The 22,322-nt window shown below is 45.7% G+C and overlaps 1 protein-coding gene across 3 annotated transcripts in view; it reads right to left on the reverse strand.

Moving 5' to 3' along the window:
- Gnb4 (G protein subunit beta 4) overlaps positions 1–22,322 on the reverse strand; it is a 38,063-nt gene that overhangs the window by 13,307 nt on the left and 2,434 nt on the right. For 2 of the 3 annotated variants that reach the window (XM_031376575.1, XM_031376574.1), the window contains exons 2-5: positions 9,471–9,566; positions 5,050–5,088; positions 3,285–3,391; positions 28–91 (exon numbers count right to left, since the gene is read on the reverse strand). In XM_031376575.1, coding sequence (XP_031232435.1) covers positions 28–91; positions 3,285–3,391; positions 5,050–5,088; positions 9,471–9,527 — 267 coding nt within the window. In that variant the 5' untranslated portion in view covers positions 9,528–9,566. Of the gene's footprint in view, positions 1–27; positions 92–3,284; positions 3,392–5,049; positions 5,089–9,470; positions 9,567–10,659; positions 11,375–22,322 lie in introns of those variants that run through there. The other variant, XM_031376576.1, reaches the window with a different exon arrangement.

Consider the following 22,322-nt stretch of genomic DNA (forward strand, 5'->3'; position numbering starts at 1 on the left):
TTTAAGAGAAAGATGAAGAGATTCTACCTTATTTGTCGTATAGCTATCCCAAATAATTAATTTTCCATCTTGCGAAGCACTGACTAGTAGCCTAGAGGAGAAACACAAGAACAATTTGACATTGAGGAGAAAAAAAGTTAGTTATGCATTCTATCTCTGAAGAGCACTTCAGGAGAAAAAAACACTTTTTCTAATACAATTTGTTGACTAAAACTGTTCTCCCAACTTTTAGAAAACACTATGGTCCATGCCAAACGCTTTACACAGACAACACAGAGCCTGGGTTCACTGCTTTATCAGTTCTGCACTGAGTGCTCGCTGGAGTTTTGTTCTGTTCTGGAATTTGCTTTTTCATCACATATAAAATGTAAAAGACACAAAAGAGGTACAATTACAAAACCCTGCAGGCAAAGGCTTTGATCTAACCATGTTTACAGACGGGCAGGTCCATAGGTGGGCTTCGGGGACCACAGGAGACTTGGAAACCTCCTGTACCCACATGTGCTGGCGGGAGTTAAGACCCACCAATTACCGGCAGAATGCATGGGAATAAGAGGCAGATTCCTGGGTGACATTCTGTTCTTGAGAAAATTTTTGAGAAAATAATCATTAACACTGCTTCAGTAATTATATCTGGGGTTAAAAGTCTGAGGTATCAGTAAGGCAATTTTTTAAAAAAATTTAAATCGTATATATTTATGTGTATAGAGTTCAAAGGCCAACTTGGAGGACCCAAGTCTCTCCCTCTACCTTGTGGGTTCTGGGGAGCAAATTCAGGCCATCTGGCGGCAAGAAGCCTTTCCTACTGGGTCACCTCGCTGGCCCAGGGCAAAATATTTTTATCTTAAATTAAAAAAAAAAAAAAAAAAACTTCCTTAGCTTTATGTTTGTTGTCAATAATATAATTTTATCTATCCCCTTCTAAGAAGCACATACACTATGCTAATATATTCAACACCCTCCTCATTCTTAGGCCAAGGTTATATTCATCTTAGAAACAGCAATAAAATGACTAACAAACACAGGCAAGCACAGCGTGCCTGTCTTAGGCTGTGGAACTAAAAGATGTATTGAACTGCCATGCCTGGTGGCCTGCACCTTTAATCCTAACACTTGGAAGGCAGAGGCGGGCAGATCTCTAAGAGGTCCAGAGCATCCTGGTCTACAAAGTGAGTCCCAGGACAGCCAGGGCTACACAGAGAAACCCTGTCTCAAAAAAAAAAAAAATGTATTCAATCAAAACTCTCCTTTGTATAACTCAATCCTATGTGGAGTTAGCTGATAAATCAGAGCAGCATCCATAATTTGGACACAGATATACTTACGTATTTGCTTATTACCTGGTATTTTAATACTAATAAACAGTAAGACTGCTTTTGGCCAGAAATGGTGGGCATGCCTTGTCAGGGCCAAAGGAAACTCCATTTTCCCAAACTCCAAAAGGCAGTAGGGATAGATGCCCTTTTGTCATGCCTATCAGCATAGGAAAGCACTGCTGGCCTCCAGGCTCCCTCAGCATCACAAGTACCTGTTACATATTCCAGAGCCCATGCTAGCCCCTCTAACCTCCGCCCCTACCCTAAACTCCCTGCCCCCAGCCACCCATTCACCTTAGAACCCTATGCTCCCTGCTTCCTGTCTCTGTCCTCTCTGCCTCCTCTTCCCCACCCCCACCCCCATCTCTCATCTCTCTGCTCTGCTCCTGCTCTCATGCTCAGTCTGCTTCTCTCCCCCTGCTATCTGTCTCTCTCCTCTCTGCCTCCTCTTCCCCACCCCCACCCCCATCTCTCATCTCTCTGCTCTGCTCCTGCTCTCACGCTCAGTCTGCTTCTCTCTCTCCCTGTTTTGGATTCCTCCACATGCACTTCGTGTTAACCACACCATAGAGCAGAAGTGCCATTAGGTTACATGTACCTATAATTCTCATACTCAGGAGTCTAAGGCAGGAGGATTTTTGATACTGAGGCTAGCTGGAGCTATTTAGTAATGATCTGTCTCAAAAGAAACAACCCCTCACAGAACAAAATAGTTTTGATATATTATAAAGCACATCATAACACTCCTCTGCAAAGATGGTGTAGGAGATACTTAAAAGAATTGCTGTTGTAAGAGATTTACTAATCTTCTTAGAAGACATTAAATCACACAAGGTAGAATTTAGTCAAAGGAATGCTCCTCTAAAAATACCCCGGAGGTAGCTGGTATGCCGACCAGCCCTGTTAGACATAAATGAAATTTAAGATGCTAGGATGTAAAGGTTATTCTCCAGGACTGACCAGCCATGGGGCTCCATTCCCTTAAGAAAGGAGACACCCCTGATTTACAACCAGCCATTAGGCCAGCCCCATATCAAAGAACATTCCTCTGACAGGCAGCACAGGGTCACAACCAAAGTAAAGTCCTGGCATGTCACAAAGCCCCCCAGTTCTCTTGAGAAAGGCATAATTCTGCCAAGTAGGCACTATGAGCCCGGGTAACAACTATTTGAAAAAGTATACACTGGTATATGTGAAATAACTCTAGCAACATGCATAATCTTTGCTGTGTAAATGTCTCATCAGCTTAAATAGCCAGATTTGTAGTCTGTTTAAAACTGTTCAAAGTATAACGTGGGGCTATCTGGAAGAGATTTAAGTACTTGGCATATGAGGAATGCACAAGCCTAAGGTGTGTCTAAGTTAGCGAAATCTATCCAAGGCCAGCCCCACTCAGAGCATTTGACAGAGATATATGCTATCTTAAAGAGTTTCTTTGTTTATTAATCACTAAGTGTGCTCAATGATTTCTCACTGAGAAGGCATTAATTCTAGAACAAAGAAGGAAATCCTCAAAATAGTTTCCACAGGTCACTAGACAAAGATCTTTCTGAGTAACAAATTTATTTTTCATACTAGGAACTTTAAAAGTATTTATTAGCAGTAGTATTATTGTATATGTCTATTTGTAGGTACACAAGTGGAGATCGGAGGACAACTTGCCAGGTAAACACCTTTATCCAAGAAGCCATCTTGCATGCCCTAAAAGTTTGTGTAAAGTTCAAGCCTGAGGACACAGTGATTAGCATCTGCTTAGCAAGAAGGAGCCTCTGGGTTTGATCTGACACCTTAACAAACAGCTCTAAACTTCTGAAGAGTCTGTGAATATCCTCAGTGCGATGAACAGTTCATGGTTGATGCATTCTGTACAAAAACTGCACAAAGAAGACTTTTAGGAACAAAGGAAATACAAATAATAGTTCTTAATGGAAAAAAAAAAGTGGGAGTTTGGTGGTGACAGCCACTGACCTGGAATCGTATCCCCAGTGCATGGCGTAGATCTTAGCGAGGTGGCCGCGCAGAGTGCGCCTTGTTCGCATTTGTATTCGACCCACAGAGTCCATATTAGACGTGATCTTGAGAAAGTGACAATACCATTATTCTTTGCCTTAGACATGTTAATATATAAGAAGCAGAAATGAAGGCATAGCGCCCGAGGGTGACTTAGTACAGAGAGCGTTAACAGAACTGCTGTGGTTTGTTCGGCTCGTGAAAACAGTGACTGACACAGGTCACCCTTGTGCTGCTGTGTATGTCAATGTTTTTTCAGGTGAGGAGCTAAAGGCAACACACAGACTTCCAAACTAACAAAGCTCCAGCTGCAGGAAAAGAAAGGACAGGAAGGTGAGTGGGCAAGCTGCTGAACTGCATCAAGAGAGCTGTCTGCAATGTATGCCAGCTTTCAAGACTGTAAGTGCCCTAAATGTTTTAGCTGTGCGTGTGCATATGTGAATGTGTGTATTTGTGTGTGTATGTGTATGAGAGACAGAGACAGAGACAGAGACAGACATGTTGAGGACAGAAGACAACTATGTGGAGCTGATTCTCTCCTTCTACTGGGGACTGAACTGAGGTCTTCAGGCTTGAGTGGCAATGTCTGGCCGGAAGCCATCTTGCCAGCCCCCTATCAAATAGTTTATACAGAACTAGAACAGAGGAGGCTTGAATCTTTCAACACAAAGGAACAACAAACACTGGAAACTCCCATTACCCTGATTTGATACACGGCTCACATAGCCAGCTGTCAGTGAACCCACAAATATGGGCACTTAAGATATTTTAATGGGAAAAAAAAATGACAGCCACAAAGGGAATCCAGAAATAAGTGACTACAGAAGAAAACATTTATCATTTTCTATAAGAAAGCCATGAAACTGGAAAAGACTGGCTCACTGGTCAAGAGTACTGGCTGATCTCCCAGAGGACCCAGGTTCAATTCCCAGCACCCACATGGTAGCTAACTCATAGCCATCCAGTTCCAGGGGATCTGACTCTTTCCTCTGGCCTCTGAGGGCACCAGACATGCACATAGTGCACAGATATACTTGTAGGCAAAATATACATACAAAATTTAACCAAAAAATTATTAAATTGTTTAAAAATGGGAAAAGAAGGCAGTTTCAGCTTGTGGGGAAGTGTGGCCGTGAGGCAGCCAGGGATGGTCTGCTGTGACTTGGTGGTCCAGGGAATAAGGGAGAATTGAATCTGCCTGGAGCCTGTCTATGTCCCTGCCACCAGTCAGAATAGAAGGGTGAGCTCTTCATAAAAACCAAGGCACAGGGACACCAGGCCCATGGCTTCTGGCACTGCTCAGTGTGTGTGGGGGTGCAGATTAGAGGTCCAAAAGTTTGACCTTGAGTTCAGTGGGGCCAGTGAGCAGGTATCTTTTGGAGTCATAAAAAAAAAAATTCTGATTTTTTTTAAAACATAAAAAAGGAAGCGAGTTTTATACATGTCTAGCACAAAACATATATCCTCCATTAAGTGAACAGTACTTGCCTAACAAAACCTTCCTAAAATTTCCATTTTAAAAAAAAAAAAGCTCAATCAACATATGCCAAAGAGATTCGGAAAGTGCTTAAAGAAAAATGGCTACGAGATGATCCTGCACGTCTCCACAGTGCTCACCGCCCGCAGACTTCTATTTCAGCAGTGTGTTTGTGGAACAGTCTGGATGTCACCTATACTGTGATACTTCATGTGAACTGCTGACACGAACTGGGGGACACTTTACCTGAACCAGCGTGGCATCGTTGCAGGCCTTCCGAGCATCCTAGAGCAAAGAAGGGTGGTGACATGTTAGGATGGGGACCCTCAGGATGGAACAGGCTTCTATTTACTGAAAATTAACCCTTACTGTACCATGTCACCTTTAAGTAAATTTTAACCTAACATAAAGGGAGCCATTTTAAGATACACAATTATAGATTTTTCTATACATTTAGAATGATATGTCTAGGACATGTCTTCATGTCTGTCTGTCTGTCCCCAAAGAAACTCCATCTACCTGATTCCCTTCCTCTGCATGCCTCAGTTTCTCCTTCCTTCCTCTCCGTCCCTTCTGTGTGGACTCCTTGTGTAAATGAACTCTATAACACACGGCTTCCTCCACTTTGCATGTCCTCAGTGTTCAGCCACGTTACTGTATGGAGCAGTGTTTCCATTTTAGAGCTAGTGGTTCTACTGATGACTTTTCAGCCTTTTATCTGTTAGCTGAGATTTTTGGACACAGATGGTGTCTACTTTTCAGGTATCACAAAGCAGGATGCCATGTTTCCATGTTTTCTAATCCTTTGGGAATTCTACCTGTTGCTGTTCAGAATGGCTGCACTCTACATAACTTTACATTCCAACCAGGAATGGCCAGGGCTCCAGCACCTTAGCACTTTGGTGTCGCTGCCAACTCATAGGATGCTTCGTGCGTTTAGTTACAGCCATCTTAGCTATGGAATATTGCACTGTGGTGTGTGTGTGTGTGTGTACGTGTGTATAAGTCTGTGTGTATATGTGTGTGTATAAATCTGCATGTACACAGTTGGTGTACATCATCTGTGTTTGTGTGTGCGAGTGTGCTGTGTGTATATACATGTGTGTGTCTGTGTATCTGCGTGTTTCTGTGTCTTTAAAAGGATCTCTAGTCAAAGCTTTTGTCAACTTTTAGATCAGATTTTCTTTTTCTTGTCCAGATTTAGTAGCTCTTTACATATTCTAGATACCCAACCCTCACAAGATGTACAATCTTCAAATATTTTCTGATTACATCATAGCTGTCTTTTCTTGATAAAAGTTTTAAAAATATATTTTTGTTCATGCACATGCATATGTGCGTGTGCGTGTGTGCATGCATGTGTGTGTGTGTGTGTGTGCACGTGCGTGCATGTGTGTGAATTGCCGGCAGAGGTGTTAAATCTCAGGAACTGGAGTTACAGTGAGCTGTAAGTCTCCCGATGTGAGTGCTGGGAACTGAACTTGGGCCCTCTGCACAAGTTTTAAATATTTTTACTTGATGGGATACAACTCTCTGGTTTTTTCCTTTTGTTGTTGTACTTCTGCTGTCATATTTAGCTGTGGGGAATAGATGAGGTCCCGAATGAATGCTTATTATTGACATAAACATGACCATGTCAAAGACACCATGCCTCAGAGCCATGCGAACGGCAAGGCCTTCCTTTCCTAGGTCAGGTTCAGAGTACTGGTACAGCCTTTCTCCTGGTCTGAGTGTGGGTGTTGACAAATGGTTGACCTCTGCCTAAATCCAGTGTGTAGGGAACTATCAACCACAGCCCCCTCCCCCTGGACGTCTACAGCAGCAGAGAGGGCTCCCCTCCAGAGAACTCCTATTGAGCTGGAGAAGGAAGTAGCTCGGTTTCCAGGCTGCTGCTGGTGTGCCTGCAGAGGAGCACACAGCCCACCTGATCCCACCTGAGTATGCCTGTCATTTTTATATTTCTGTCACCCAGTTACGTCAATTCCCAGGCAGTGTGGGTCATGACAACTATTTCCTAATCTGAGGTCATGGAGATTTACTTCTAAGAATTTGACTTGTTTTATGTATATAAGTGTTCTGTCTAAATGTGGCTGTATACTGTGTGCACGCCTGGTGCCTGCAGAGGAAAGGAGGGCACGGATGCCTGGAAATGGAGTTAAAGATGGTTGTGAGCTCTCATCTATGGGTGCCAGGAACTGAACCCAGGTCTTCTGGAAGAGCACCTAGCACTCGGAACTTCTGAGCTATGTCTCTAGCCTCAGAGAGCTAAAACAGCAACATGCTGTGTTCAAGCAACTATGACTGTGTAGGTCCAGACTATAGACATCATCATCACCATCGTGATTATTATTATTATTATTATCAGTGCTGGGATGGAGCTCAGAGCTTTCTTTGCACTTACTAAACACTGGCTCAGCTACTAAGCCACACCCCTGGGTGCAGGAAAATAACCCTCTGTTAAAGGCAACATGGTCTCAGTCTCAGAGAACACTATCTGTTGGCTGCTCTTCATCCCTCCTTGTGTTCTCATCTCCTCCTTTCCCACAGCACCTCTCTACTGACTATTCTTTGCTTTCACAATCAGTGGTTTTCAACCTTCCTACTGATGTGACCCTTTAATACAGTTCCTCATGATGAGGTGACCACCAGCCATAAAATTATTTTCACTGCCACTTCATAACTGCAATTTTGCTACTGTTATGAATCGTAAATGCCTGTGCTTTCTGATGGTCTTAGGCAATCCCTCTGTAAAGGTCTTCAACCCCAAAGGGATTGCAACCCACAGCTCGAGAACTGCTGGTCTTAAAATAGCCAATTATCAATACTGGCAAGGGCCCTCAACTATATTCCAGATTAGCAGGAGTTTTCCTTGTGTGATGGTTTGAACAGGTTTGGCCCTCAATAGACTCATGTGTGTGAATGCTTGGCTGACAGGGAGTGGCCTTGTTGGAGGAAGTGCATCCCTGTGGGGGCAGGCTTGAGCTCAAGCTTTGTGCAAGGGAGCCTTCTTCTAGCCGTCTGTGAGGTCAGTCTCCTGGCCTTCTTCAGATCAGGGTGCAGCATTCTTGGCTGCTTCTCCAGCACCCTGTCTGCCTGGACACTGCCATGCTTCCTGCTATGACAATAGACTGAACCTCTGAGCCTGTAAGCCAGCCCCAAGTAAAAGTTCGCACTGCCTTGGTCACAGTGCGTCTCCACAGCGGTGGGTGAAGCCATGCACTGATATTTGTATGTGGTTTTCACCTCTGCCCTTCTCTGGGAAGAGGCAAGTAGGCGCTGGGCCACTCCCAGCCCCGTCCTTCCTTCGCCTGGTGCCAAGAAGCTTCACTCTTGTGCTTTCATTTCTGGTTTGATTCCCTTGATGCTCCTGGGTTCGCGAAAGCGAGTATCTGCCCACTGCTGCTCTTCTTGTGCCTCATGTATCAACCCTTCCCACAGCTGCTTGCCCACAAGCACTCGGCAGCCCTTCCCTATCTAGAATGATCCAAAAATCTAAGTATCGTTTTTTTGTTTGTTTTTGAGGTAGACCAGGCAGGCCTGTAAGTCAATATGTAGACCAGGCTGGCCTTGAACTCAAGATTCTCCTGCCTAAGCCTCAGTGGAACACTGCAACCACAGGTCTGTGCCACCATGGGGAGCATTCAGAGTAGTTTTCCATTTATCTGTTCCTCCTTGGCTATGCATTTCTTTTTCTTTCTTTCTTTTTTTTTTTTTTTGTTTGTTTTTTTCAAGACTGGGTTTCTCTATGTAGCCCTGGCTGTCCTGGAACTCACTCTGTAGACCAGGCTGGCCTCCAACTCAGAAATCTGCCTGCCTCTGCCTCCCAAGTGCTGGGATTAAAGGCACCACCGCCCGGCGGCTATGCATTTCAACTGACAGAAACACATTGCATCTGTCTTTTACTGTTACAGCTGTACAACCTAGTGCTGTTGAGGTGTCTCCTCATATGGTAGCACCTGCCTCATGTATCCCAGCAAACTTCCATGATTCTCAGTGCATGAAGAGAATCCTTAAATGTTTTCCATTGGCATATAACAGCAATGGGTCTCATCACAGCATTTTCATCTGGGCAGATATTGTTTTGGTACTATACCCCCAGTGGCCTTCTTGTTTTCCCTCATCGATCCTTTCTAGATGACGAGTTGTCATTACATTAGACATTCTACTTTCTATCAATTTTTAAAGTTTGACTTTGTGTGTGTGGGCATGCTCACCACTGCATATATGTGGAGGTCAGACGACAGTTTTCCTTCTACGTGTGGGTCCCAGGGATGGAACCCAGGTTGGCTGGCTCAGCAGCAAGCACCTTTACCCTGAGTCATCTCAACAGCCCTAGGAATACCACCCATTTGTGCCTTTGCCAGCAAGGGTGGCTGTTTGGAATGATTTGGAGAGCATTCTACAGAAGCGTGATAAAAACAACTTAACCATTTCCATACTGTTTCCTTGAGACAGGGTCTTACCTAGCTCAGGCTAGCTTTTCAGCTTGCTATCTTCCAGAGGATAACCTTAGACTCTAGATCCTCCTGTCTCACAGCTAGCTCAGGCTGACCACGTCTAGCCTCATGAATGATTTATTATGTAATGACTGATAAACTAATAAATGGTGTCCACACACTGCTGAAACTAAATTATGTGGCGAAGCTTCAACGTGGCACATTTCCTACCTGGATCTGATTCCGAAGCTGTTCAGCCTCCTGCCTCAGCTGCTCCAGTTCACTCATCCTGCGTGGCAGTTTCCCTCAGGAGTCTCAAGTAGAGAGCTGAGGGGAGAGGAGAGGGTCAATTTTCGTCTGTATTTTAACCTACAGTAAAGTGCTGACACATAACTTTTTAGTCCTTCCAAATATAAATGAAACAACCAGCGTTGCCAGAACTTAAAACTGTGTAGTGGATAAACATCTAGATCATTTATAGAGCAACTTTATGCAGGAGTATGACATGAACGATGTCGATATCAGCATGGGGTCAAACCTTCCATGGCAGAGGTGCCTGTCCACACCCATGCATACCAATGAAGGGATACTCAGAAACAAACTCTCCATGAAGGACAGCCTGCACACACATATCACCGTGAAGGAATACCCAGGAATTTTTGTGGTACCCCACATAAGCCATTTGCATGTAGCTAGCTCCCCTAATTGCCAGCACCAGTTCCCAGCACAGCCAGGTAGGCAGCAGCCTTTGTCTACAAACAGCTTAGGTAGACACCCCTCTTTAGTTTCCTTCTTCCTTTCCCATCTTTTATTTCTTTCCCCACTTTCCTTTTGAGACAAGGTTTCTCTGTGTAGCCCTGGTGAACCTGGAACTCATGTAGACCAGGCTGGCCTTGAACTCAGAGATCCACCTGCCCCTACCTTCCTGTGCTCTCATCCCAACATCCTCAGATGCACACATAGTGCCCTAGATACCTACCACTTGCTATTCTAAAACCCTGTCTTCAGGAGCATCAGGTCCAAAAGAAATTGCTAGCTATACTGCCTATTAGCATACCAAAACATAAGTTGGCCAGCCTCCAGGCTCATGGATACCTGTGGCTCCTCTCAGCTCTTCTCACACCTCTTACCCCCAACTCCTCCAGCTCATGGGTTCCCTTCTCACAGTTTCTCATTCCTACACAACCCTACCATTTTGGACATGAGCTGTCCTCATTTTTTTTTTTTTCTTGGCCCACGCTCTCTTGTCCCTCTCCTCTTTGCTTTCTCTCTATTTCCCTCTCACCCCTCACCCCCAATCCCGTTCAGTCTGCTGGCCATGTTTAATCTACTAAGTTCTCTCCCTGCCCTGGATTCTTCCAGATGCCTCTGGCTGGGGTCTCCCTCATATCTATAATAAAAACTTCCTTCTCATCCATACCTTGGAGCGGTCATGTTCTTAATTTATCCATCTGGTGCTGAAACTCACTACATAGAGAGAGCTGGTCTTCCTGTCATTCACTGCAGGTCAGCAAGTGTCACAAGATGAGGAAGGGATCTTGAGATGGAGACTGAGATTTAAGACCAAACCATAGAGAACTGATAACAGACAAGTCCAGGGAGAGGCTAGCTTGTGAGATTTTGTTGGTTTTGAAATATGGTCCCACTATATAGATCATGTTGGCTTCAAACTCCGAGACCAACCTGACTTTGCCCCCTCCCCCCCAAGTACTGAGATGAAGGCATATACTATACCCAGCTTGAGCTTGTTTGAATGGATCCTCTGCTTCCACCTCCCAAGTGCTAGGATGTCAAGGACTATGCTAAGGAGGATGAGAACCGCCTATGAGTCTATATGGGCTCATGTATTTGAATGCTCAGCCCCCAGTTGCTAGAGCTCTTTAGGAAGGATTAGGAGGTGTGGCCTTGTTGAAGGAGGTGCATCCCTGGGGTGGGCTTTGAGATTTCAAAAGCCAATGTGAGGCTCAGTCTATGTTCTCTACCTCAGATTTGAGGAACAGGATGTAAGCACTGAGCTACTGCTCCAGCACTGCCTGCCCACCACTGTCCTTCCCACCACGAAGGTCATAGAATCACCTCTGAAACTGTGAACAAGCCCCCAGTTAAATGTTTTCTTTTATAAGTTGCTTTGGTCATGGTGTCTTTTCATGAGACAAAAGTAACTAAGACAAGAGCTGTGGACCATCACACCCAGCTTGGATGGCTTTACAGGCAACTCAAATGTAATACTCCAAAGCTGATCTCTGCCGCACCCTAACTCTCCTGCATTTCTGTAAATGGTCATTCTATTGCTGTAACTGAGTTCAAAAAAAAAAACAAAACAAAACAAAAACACCCCAGGAATCATTCACTTCCATTTCTCTCAGACCTTCCCATCTATTCCATTAGTGATCCTATCAGCTCTCCCAGGAGCTGATGGAGTCTGCCTGCCCATACTGCTATTAAATTTGCTTGTCTCCATCCTCTGTCACCTGACCTCGTTTCTTCTGCTGTTACTCTTCCCCAGTCATGTCTACAGCACACACTTTCAGAATACAAGTTCCACTTCTGTAATAGGTCTTGCAGTGTTTTCCACTCTCAAGATGAAGTTGAATTCCCCCTCCTGTGTATGAGTGTGTGTGTGCATGCATGTGCACACATGAAAGCCAGAGGGCAATCCGGATTCTTAATTAGGGTTACCATTGCTGCTGGGTGGAAGGGTTAATTTGGTTTATACTTCCACATTACTGTACATCACTGAAGGAAGACAGGAACTCTATCAGGCAGGATCCTGGAGATAAGAACTGATGCAGAGGCCATGGAGGAGTGCTGCTTACTGGCCTGCTTTCTCACAGAATGCAGGACCACCAGCCCAGGGTTGGCACCACCCACAATGGGTCGGGCCCTCCCCCACCAATCACTAATCAAGAAAATGCCCTACAGCCAGATCTCATGGAGGCACTTTCTCAATCGAGGATTCCTCCTCTCACATGACTTTAGACTGTGTCAAGCTGACATAAAATTATCCAGCACACTGGGGTATCATTTCCCAGGCCCGGCCTACCTTCTTCTGAGACAGAGTCTCTCACACTAGCCTGGAGCTCAGCCAGCAGGCTGGACTGGCAGGCCTAGCAGTACCAGAGATCTGCATGTCTCTGCCTCCCCAACATTGAGATTACAGGAGCACGACCAGGCCAGGCTTTTGTTTTTGTGTGGGTTCTGGACAGGAACGCAGTTGTCTTGCTTGTCCCTGATCCTCAAGTGGACTTTGATCTTGACCTACAGAGGTCACACAAGCAGCACTGTCTCCTTGCTCTTTCATCTTCACACTTACTACATACTCCACACCTCTCCTTTCCCCAGCTCCTAAGAGCTCCTGCTGCTCCTTGAAGACACGCAGGGAGCTCCAGGCTAGGTGTCTTCCCATTGCTTTTCTGTCTCTGGAATGCTCCTGGCCCTGATGTTTTCACTGCAGGCTCCTACCCACCCCTCCACCCCGCCTGCTCAAATGTCCCCAGACCCCCACTCCCCAGCACCCACCTGCACCCACTGCTCTCACTACTGAGGCCCTTTGCTTTGCCTTATTTTCAACACTACTTAGTATGTATTTACTTATTTGTGGCCTGTTTCACCCAATAAAATGCACTGCCTGAGGCAGAGCCGTTGCTTTAATTTTCACTACAGCATCAGTGCCTAAAACACTTTGGTCTCAAGTAAATAAGCTAACTTGAAATACCTTAAGAAATAAAGAAGTTTTACTCTAAAGAGCAAAAGAAGTTGCAGTGGCAGGAGACAAGAATATTACTGTAGCCCTAGCTACTTTCTTACGGTGTTTAACTTTTTTTAATCCTATACTTCCTGTATATTAGAAATACAATCTGTAGGCTATAGAATAATCAGCTTCAATAATCTTCTGTGGCAAGAATACTTGGTGATGCTAAATCAGAATGATTTCCCATAGCTCATGGAGTAGAGCCAGATGTTAGCCTATCAAATAGGTCTCTACTTTCAACCAATAACTAATCTTTTGAATTTACTCACTGGATCCTTACCATAAGTGGCTAACAATGCCTAACGCTCTCCCCTTGAGAGACAGAGAAAGAGAGGGAGAGGGACAGAGAGACAGACAGACAGAGCACACAAGTGCACAAAAGCACACACATGTGCTACTGCTTGGAATCAAGTGATCCCAGGTGCATCTCACGCTCTTGACCTTGGCATTGTTTAAATGAAGCTGATTTTGCAGACATGCACAACTCAGGAATTACAGGTCATGGTGGCTGCCATGACAACTGTGAAGAAAAGCCTGCTGGCCATGCAGCATGCTGTGAAGTCAGTCCCATCCTGCAGCCCCTAGCAGGGTGGCGTGTACTGGGGATGAAGGAGGGAGGCTGATGGTACAATAGAGACACCGGAAGGTAAAGATCTGGGCAATGTCCAGTACTTAAGGAAAGCTGCAGATAGCAGCCTAAGCCAGCTGGAAATGTGTGGGGTCTACCAGCAGGGCTGCACAAAGCCCTCTGTAGCTGTCCTCCAAATACACACACACACACACACACACACACACACACACACACACACACTAACAACTTGTACATACAAACCCACACACTCACAATGTATTAAAGACACTTGTACTTCACTTTTCTTCTTTTCATGTGGTGGATATATGTGTGCATGTTTTCAAGTGTATGGGAATTATACTTATCAGCTGTTCAACCTGATTCATTGAGGCAGGGTCTCTCAATCAAACCCAGAGCTTATTGATATTGCTGGTCTTGGCAGCCAGGCTATTCTGAGGATCGCTGGCTATGCCCCCTGAGGCTTCCTTGCCCATCCAGTATTTATGTGGGTTCTGCAGATTTGATCCAGGCTTAGGCAGCAAGCACTTTAAATTCCGGGCCCTCTCTCCAGCTCTTATACATCCCTTTTTAAAAGCACCTGAAATGCAGAGTGTAATCTCCAAAGACTTCCCCAAATTGATATTGCTCCAGATCAAACTGGAGCTATGTATCACAATGAAGTGTAGACATGGCCCTGAAGTCAATAACACAACTGAGTATTTTTTTAGGAAAGTAATTGATAAGCATGTGACTCTTTTGATTGCTACGAGCTAAGTGCTTTAGCACTGAACATCTCATTCACCCAACACATTTTAAACAACTCCCACACACTGAGAGCGTCACAAAGCCTCCTATCAGGTACCTTAAAAGCTGGGCTGTGCCAGTAACAAATATCAGAGGGTGCCGAGAGCCGCTGGATCCACACAGATTAACTGAGAAAACAGAAGCAGTGCAGCTGTGTAATTCAAATGTCCTTCTCACAACACATCTTAAAACATCCGCAGAACTTTCACCAAAGGAGGCATTCTACAGTTGGTATAATGCCACTGCTGTATGAATGAAAAGTCTGTCCATCCATCTAAAGTCTTAGTTACTGAGGATCCACACAAATGCAAAGCTCACATGAAGCATGAAAGATGTCCATTAGTTACTGTGTATGGCATGAATGTGCCAGTGTCCTTAATGTATGCATACGTGTGTAGTAAGTTCATGCATATCTGCGTGTGCAGGCGCGAGGTTGACATCCCATGTCTGCCTCAATCACTCTCCACCTTGTGTTTTTGAGGCAAGGTCTCTCACATAGGCTACCTAGCTGCTGAATCCCAGGGATCCCCCACCTCCACCGCTTTCTTCCCAGCACCAGGATTACAAATGCCAACACTGCCTCAAAATACCACTGGTGGACCTGGGACATCAACCCACAGAGGCAGGAATGAGAATTCCTGCAGCAGAATATAAGCAAATACACAGTATACACAGTGGGCAGCCCTCAGAGCAACACCAGGCAGGGCCGTGCACACGAGAGACTTCCCTCTGCTGACAAAGCCCAGCTTCCTGAAATAACTGGCTAGCATGTTCCACTTACTTCAAGATAGGACTTGTTCTGCAGCCCAGGTTATCCTTAAGCCTCACAAGGGCTGCATTCCCAAACATGTATCTCCATGACTGGCTTTACCATGGTCTACTTACCTTACAGAATTCTAGAATCCAAACGGGCTGCTCTCAGCCTTAACTATTCCGACTACTTCTGTCACACGTGCCAGTTTAGAGAACAAAGCTTCATCCAGCTTCAGACTGCCTGGGTTCTAAGTTCATATTACCAAACTGTGGAAGTCCAATATTCCCACCAAGTCCTAGACAAAGTGTTTTTGTGAGAAAGTCATAAAAATTAGAGGAAGGGCCTGGGGGGTGGCTCAAGAATTAAGAGTACATAAACTCATACCACACAAATAAATTATCTTTATAAAAATAGGAGGAGATAAGCCCCAAGTCCAGTCACTCGTTACTAAATTGACACTTAAAAATAGGTCTTTTAATTCCAGCACTCAAGCAATAGAAACAGGCAGATCTCTCTGAGTTCAAGGCTAGCCTGTGTATGTGTGTGTGTGTGTGTGTGTGTGTGTGTGTGTGTGTGTGTATGCGTGCGCACATATGTAAGTCAGGGCCTGGAAAGATAGCTGAAAGAGTACGGGTACTTGCTGCCAAGCCTGAGTTTGATCTCTGGGACCCACACAGCAGAAGGAGCCTAAAAGGTACATACACACACAAAAAAATGTAATCAAAACACACACACACACACACACACACACACTCTAGGACTCAGTCACTTGCTCTCTGATCATAGGGACCAATCTCCTTGTGTACCAAATGGATGCAGAACAGACTTGTGTTGATTTTTCTATAGCTGGAAGTTCTAGAACTTCCTGTTCTAGCTCCTGGGTTCAATCCCCAGGAATGGGGGAAATCTTCATTTTATGTGAGGACTATTTCAAAGCAGAACAAAGGGATGAGCATCTGGCAGGAAAGCTCTCCAGAATGCACCCTGGGAAGTGGTGCACCCTGGGAAGTGGTGCACACTGGGGGAAATGATACTCACTGGGAAATGGTGCACACTGGGAAGTAGTGCGCACTGGGAAATGGTACTCACTGGGAAGTGGTATGCACTGGGAAGTGGTACTCACTGGGAAACAGTACACACTGGGAAATGATACTCACTGGGAAATGGTGCACACTGGGAAATGATACTCACTGGGAAATGGTGCACACTGGAAAATGGTATGTACTAGGAAATGGTGTGCACTGGGAAATGGTGTGTTCTGGGAAATGGTACACACTGGGAAATGGTGCACACTGGGAAATGGTGCACACTGAGAAATGGTGTGCACTGAGAAATGGTACTCACTGGGAAATGGTGTGCACTGGGAAATGGTGTGCACTGGGAAATGGTACTCACTGGGAAATGGTGTGCACTGGGAAATGATATGCACTGGAAAATGGTGCACACTGGGAAATGGTGTGCACTGGGAAATGGTACACACTGGGAAATGGTGTGCACTGAGAAGTGGTGTGCACTGGGAAATCGTGGGCACTGGGAAATGGTACTCACTGGGAAATGGTGTGCACTGGAAAATGGTACTCACTGGGAAACAGTGTGGGGTCACTTGCTGGGAACCTACCAAGCATCTTTTGCTTATAAGTAGTGTACCAAAGGGAACTGGCACCCATGACCCCCACCACCCCCGCTGCCACCTCCCTCATCCTAAGCTACCTCTCTCTACAATCTAACCCCTGACCATTTTCTTTCCATCCTTCTGATCAGATTAGGACTAACAAGGAGGTTTGCCTAAAATTTAGATTTTCTTTCTTTATATTTGAGTTTTTTCTTTTTCTTTCCTTTTCGAGACAGGGTCTCACTGTGCAACCCAGAATGGCCTCACACTCACAGAGCTCTGCCCCCCTCTGTTGGGATAATCTCTTGTGCACTCTGTGGGAAGCATCACCTGCCTCAGGGCTTTGTAAATACCTTCTGATTGGTTTAATGAAGAGCTGAGCAGCTGAGAGCAAAGCAGGACAGGACAGGTGGAACATCCGGGCAGAGATGGGAACTCTGGGGAGTGAGAGGCAGGAGATTTGACAGCCAGACCTGGAGGAAGAAACAGTGAGGAGATGCGACTAACAAAGCCAGGTGGCAGGGCAGAGCTGGGGGCCGGGATTACTGAGGTGAAATAGCTGAGACTCTCCCAAGCTTTCCTAATTATTAAAAAGTCTGTGTGTCTGTCATTCCTTGGCGGGGGTGGGGGGGTGGGAGGGGGGAAGGGGTCTGGTGGCACAGCTCTGCCTCCTGAGTACTGGGATTAAAGGTGTATGATACCACATCCAGCCCATAAAATTAAAAAAATCCAAACTGACTTTTTTTCAAACAAGATCTTATGTAGCTCTGCCTGGCCTCAAGCTTCCTGAATAGCCAAGGATGATTTTGAACTCCTGACCCTCCGGCCTCTTCTAATAATGTTCTGCTAGATCCCAGCCATGGGCAACTGGCACCACCTTCTTTTTATGAGGATCAAACTCTGTACACACTACACTAGCGCTCTACCAGATGAGTTCCTGGTTTGTTGATTTTTTTTTTAAAGAAAACCACCTAGTTGGTGCTGAGTTTTCCCATTTGAGTCTCTCTGGTGACCTATCCACTCACCCACTTCTTGTCAGCATTATTCCACCAGAGGGCAGCCAAGAGAAAGGCTTCTGTGACAAGTGGCATTGGAAACTCTCAGGCTTCTACAGAAGCTGTACGGAGAAGCTTCTCTGTACAGCGTCCGGTCCAATGCCAGAGCTGGAAAATACGAGTGCTTACACTCACTCCGCCAACCCTATCCATCCACCCAGCATCTGTGCCAACCACGAACCGGGATACCCCAGGTTCTGGTGCACTTATCAAACACCATGATCCTCAAGGTCCCAGAGCTATGACGGTTAGTGTTGTTAACCTGATGTTCCAGAAGCGTCTGAGGATGAGCATTCTTCTGGGGATTATCCTGATTTCACCAAATGAGGTGGGGAGAGCCGCTCGAGGTGGTGACACCACTTCCTCACTGCAATCCTGGACTATAAAGCGGAGGAAGCAGAGTGAGCAGTCACCTGCTTGCCCACACCCATTGCTCTCAGCGGCTTTGCTGCCTGCACAGGGTGGGCAGCTGCCTCAAGCTCCTGCTGCTGCAGCTTCTCCTGCAACAACGGACTGTACCTGAACTGTGAGCTGAGATACAACCTTCACACTGCAGCTTCTCCTGCAACAATGGACTGTACCTGAACTGTGAGCTGAGATACAACCTTCAGCTCTTAAGTTGTTAGGATACCTTATCACAGAAACAGGAGAAGCAACGAAGGCAGGATCTCTGTTCTTACCTGTTTAGGAAATGAACCCAAAGCAAGAGCACATCAGCTCTCTACCCAACTTTAACTACAGACCAGAACTAAGCAGGAAAACAGCCAAAGTTAGATCCCAGGTGGCTAGGGAGGCTATTGTAACATAAACTAATCTAAGTACAGTTGAATGGAATCAGGAAATGAGGCGTGTCTTCAAAAGGGAAAGAAGCCACGCAATTCTGGCACCGAGTATGAACCTACCAGTGGAAAGCCAGTCTGTACTTCACGGTGAGCATTGAGTACCTCATAGTGAGACTCTGTCTCAAAAGAAATAATAACAGGACTGGGGATGTAGCTGGGGATGATAGGACGCTGGTCACATGTATCAGGCCCTGAGCTGGACTCAGGCAGAAGAAACAGAAAAAACAAAAGCTCTAAAGTCATCAACCTTGTTTGCTGGATCAACAAGAAGAGAATGTGATTATGAAGGAGTTGGGGGGAAGGGGCGGACAGCAAGAGGCAGGTGCAGTGGTAGGCCTGCTTCAGGTCCCGTAGTCCTCTCAGGCGTGTGGGGATTTTTTTCTCCTCCCTCTCCCCCTCTTCCTCTCTTCTCTTCTCTCCTCTTCTCTGGGCCTTCATTACTCATGTTGTTGCCTGGGCTCCTCAGACTGGGCCATTTAGAGACTTTCAGGCTATGTCCTTCTGAAATTCCCCACACTGTTTTCAACATTACCTTGCTCTGCAGCACAAAGTTCAAGGCTCACCAAGTGCTTACCTGTGCCAGCTCTAGACTCAGCCATGTAGTTAAGGCACTGGCCATGTTCATGTCATTTCAGCGTTATCCTCAACAGCCAGAACTGGGAAATGTATGTCTATATGCTGTATGTACATGTGCAAGTATGTGCATGTTTATGTACGCCAGTGTGTTCACATCTTTTAATCACAGGCTCATATTGATTCCATTCGTCTCAACCTAATGCCAGAGACTTTTTATTCCCACCTCCCTCTCTTTCTGACAGGACCTCACAGAGTCCAGCCTAGAGACTTTTCATTGCTCTTCCCTTACCCCCACCTCCCTTCCCTTTCTGACAGGACCTCACAGAGTCTAGCCTAACCTAAAACTTGCTGTGCAGCCACGGATGACATTGAGCTTCTGACCCTCTGCTCTACCTATCAAATGCTGGCATTATAGGCATGTGCCACCACATCTGGTTCTAGAGCGAAGCAGGTAGAAGCCAGGGTGTTGGCACACTAGGCAAGCACCCTACCAATGAACTTCATGCCCATGTTTTGTCTCTTAAGAGACTCTAGCTCCTAAAATACCAATACATTGACTCATTGTTTTTGTTACTATTCTCTTGCTGCGAAAAGACATCATGACCAGAGCAACTCTTATAAAAGAAAGCATTCAACTGGGAGCTTGCTTACAGTTTCAGAGAGCTGGTCCATGATCATCATGGTGGGAAACAGGCACTGGGCTGGAGCAGCAGCGACTGAGAACTGCACATCCTGATCAGCAGGCAGGAGGCAGAAAGAGTCACTGGGCCTCAAAGTCCACCCTCAGAGACACACCTCCTCCAACCAGGTCACACCTCCTAGTCCTTCCTAAACAGCATACCAGCTGGAAAATGAGCATTCAAACATTTGAGCCTATGGGAACCATTGTCGTTCAAACCCCCACACTCATCTTTTCAATACCCACAAGATGGCTTCAGGACCGCTGTACTGCTGCCATGCAAGTAAGAGCTACCTGCAAAGATCAAACCTCCCCCGGCCCCCCTGTTCATTTTACAATGAGATCAGAAATGGCCGGTCCTGTGTTCAAACCCTACCTGGTTCTTTTCCTTGTGGTGTTCGGTTATTCAATGTTTGTATTCAATTGTGGAATTAAGAAAAAAAGAAACATCCTAAATTCCAACTCCAGCTTGTTTATGTGCATGTGTTCATGGCTATGTGTGGGTATGTAAACACGGGAGCCCCTGGAACTGGAGTTAGACTACCTGTCTTGCATTTATCTATTGTCTTTCCCAGGGCCTGCAGGATGACTCAGCAGAGAAAGGCATTTGTCAACAAGCCCAAAGACCCGAGTCTGACCCCCAGGACCAAAGGAGAGAAATGACTCCTGCAAACTGTTCTGTGACAGCCCCAGGCTTGCATCTGCTCACACATGAATGCACACCTGTACAAAGGTACACACTGAATAAAAATGTAATAAAAGGGCTTTTGCTTTTATGTTTTTTAATGGGCTATCCCAGCTTGCTTGTCTGCTGTTATGCTAAAACACTGACCCAAAGCAACCTGGGGAGGAAAGGATTGATTTGGCTTACACTTCCAGGTCACAGTCCTCACTGAGGGAGAGCAGGGCAGGAGCTCAAGCTAGAACTAAAGGGAAACCACAGAGAAACACTGGCTTGCTCCCAGGCTCACTCTCAGCTACCTCTCTTACATAGCCCAGGCCTATTGGCCTATGGATGGTGTCCGAATTGGGCTGGGCCCTTTTACATCAATTGCCAATTGGGAAAATGTCCCACAGACCTGCCCAAAGGCCAATCTGATGAAAATGATTCCTCAGGTTCCTCTGCCAAGGTTCACACCCAGTTGACAAGCAAGATTAGCCTTTCTCAATGAAGATCAAAATTAGGTTGTAAAGCTTAGAGAGCTTAGATGTTTGGCTGTTAGGAAAGCATACTGCTCTTGCAGAGGAAACAAGCGCCTCACAAGGACTAGTAATAACTCTACCTTCATGGGGACTGGACGCCTCTGCCTCTCTAGGCACTGGCAATAAGGTGCCCAGAAACACAAGCACTTTAAAATGACTTTAATAAAAGCTAGGCAGTGGTGACACATACCTTTAATCCCAGCACTCCGAAAGCAGGCAGAGGCAGACAGATTTCTGTGGTTTCCAGACCAGCTTGGTCTACAGAGGGAGTTCCAGGATAGCTAAAGCTACACAGAGAAACCCTGTCTCAAAACAAAACAAAAAGAGAAAGGGAGAAAAAGAAAGAAAAAAAGAAAGACAGACAGAAAGACATAGGGCAGTAACTGAGGTAGAACACCACATTGAGGAAAAAATGTGTTTTCGGGTAGACACAACACCATGTTACACAACAACGTAAGGGAGCCACAGGAACAGACAGACACATAGGAGCTTCAGGGACGGGGATGGCAGTACAGGAGGCAGCTGTGAGGACACGCGGCTTAACACATAAAGGACACAAAGAATTCCCACATTATAGAGCAGGTTGTTGTTGGGAGACAGGGGCTTCCTTGTAGCCCAGGTTAGAACCCCTCTCAACAACACCCGCCCACCTCATCTGCTGGAGCTAGGACTCCAGGGGAGCCCCACATATACCTGGAGTCGTTTGCTATCCAGCTTCTACCCTTCCAAAGTGGTGGCAGTTGTCTCTCTGGAGCCCATGTCAAAATAGAGGTATTAGTTTGTAGGAACAGTTAAGACACCACCAGTTTAATGCTATACAAAGTAATGCGAGTAAATGGCACCAAGCACACAGAGAAATCAGCACAAGTTTCTGAGATTACATCAGTGACGGCTGAGGCTCATTCCCAGAACCTAGGACTAAACTGAATGTGTTCTAGAGGAAAAACATGCGCTCTATGGACAGCGGGATCTTGTCCTGAATCAAAACTGAGTTAACAGTTACAAAGGCCACAGTGAGTCATTTGACATCACCTTGCCTGTGCAGGGTATAATGTGTCCTTTGAGAAGTGACCCAGAGATGACAGAGCAGTATAGCTCACTGCCCCTGATGCAGGACAGAGCTTCGGTAAACAATTCCTTCAATAAATCAGATTAAACTTAGTCAGCAAGGCAAAGAAAGGAATAACCAAACTTAAATAACACACCTGAAAGAAATCAGAGAATTCACTCAATCTC

This window comes from Mastomys coucha, unplaced genomic scaffold (assembly GCF_008632895.1).
Source record: "Mastomys coucha isolate ucsf_1 unplaced genomic scaffold, UCSF_Mcou_1 pScaffold17, whole genome shotgun sequence".
Classification (NCBI taxonomy): Eukaryota; Metazoa; Chordata; class Mammalia; order Rodentia; family Muridae; genus Mastomys; species Mastomys coucha.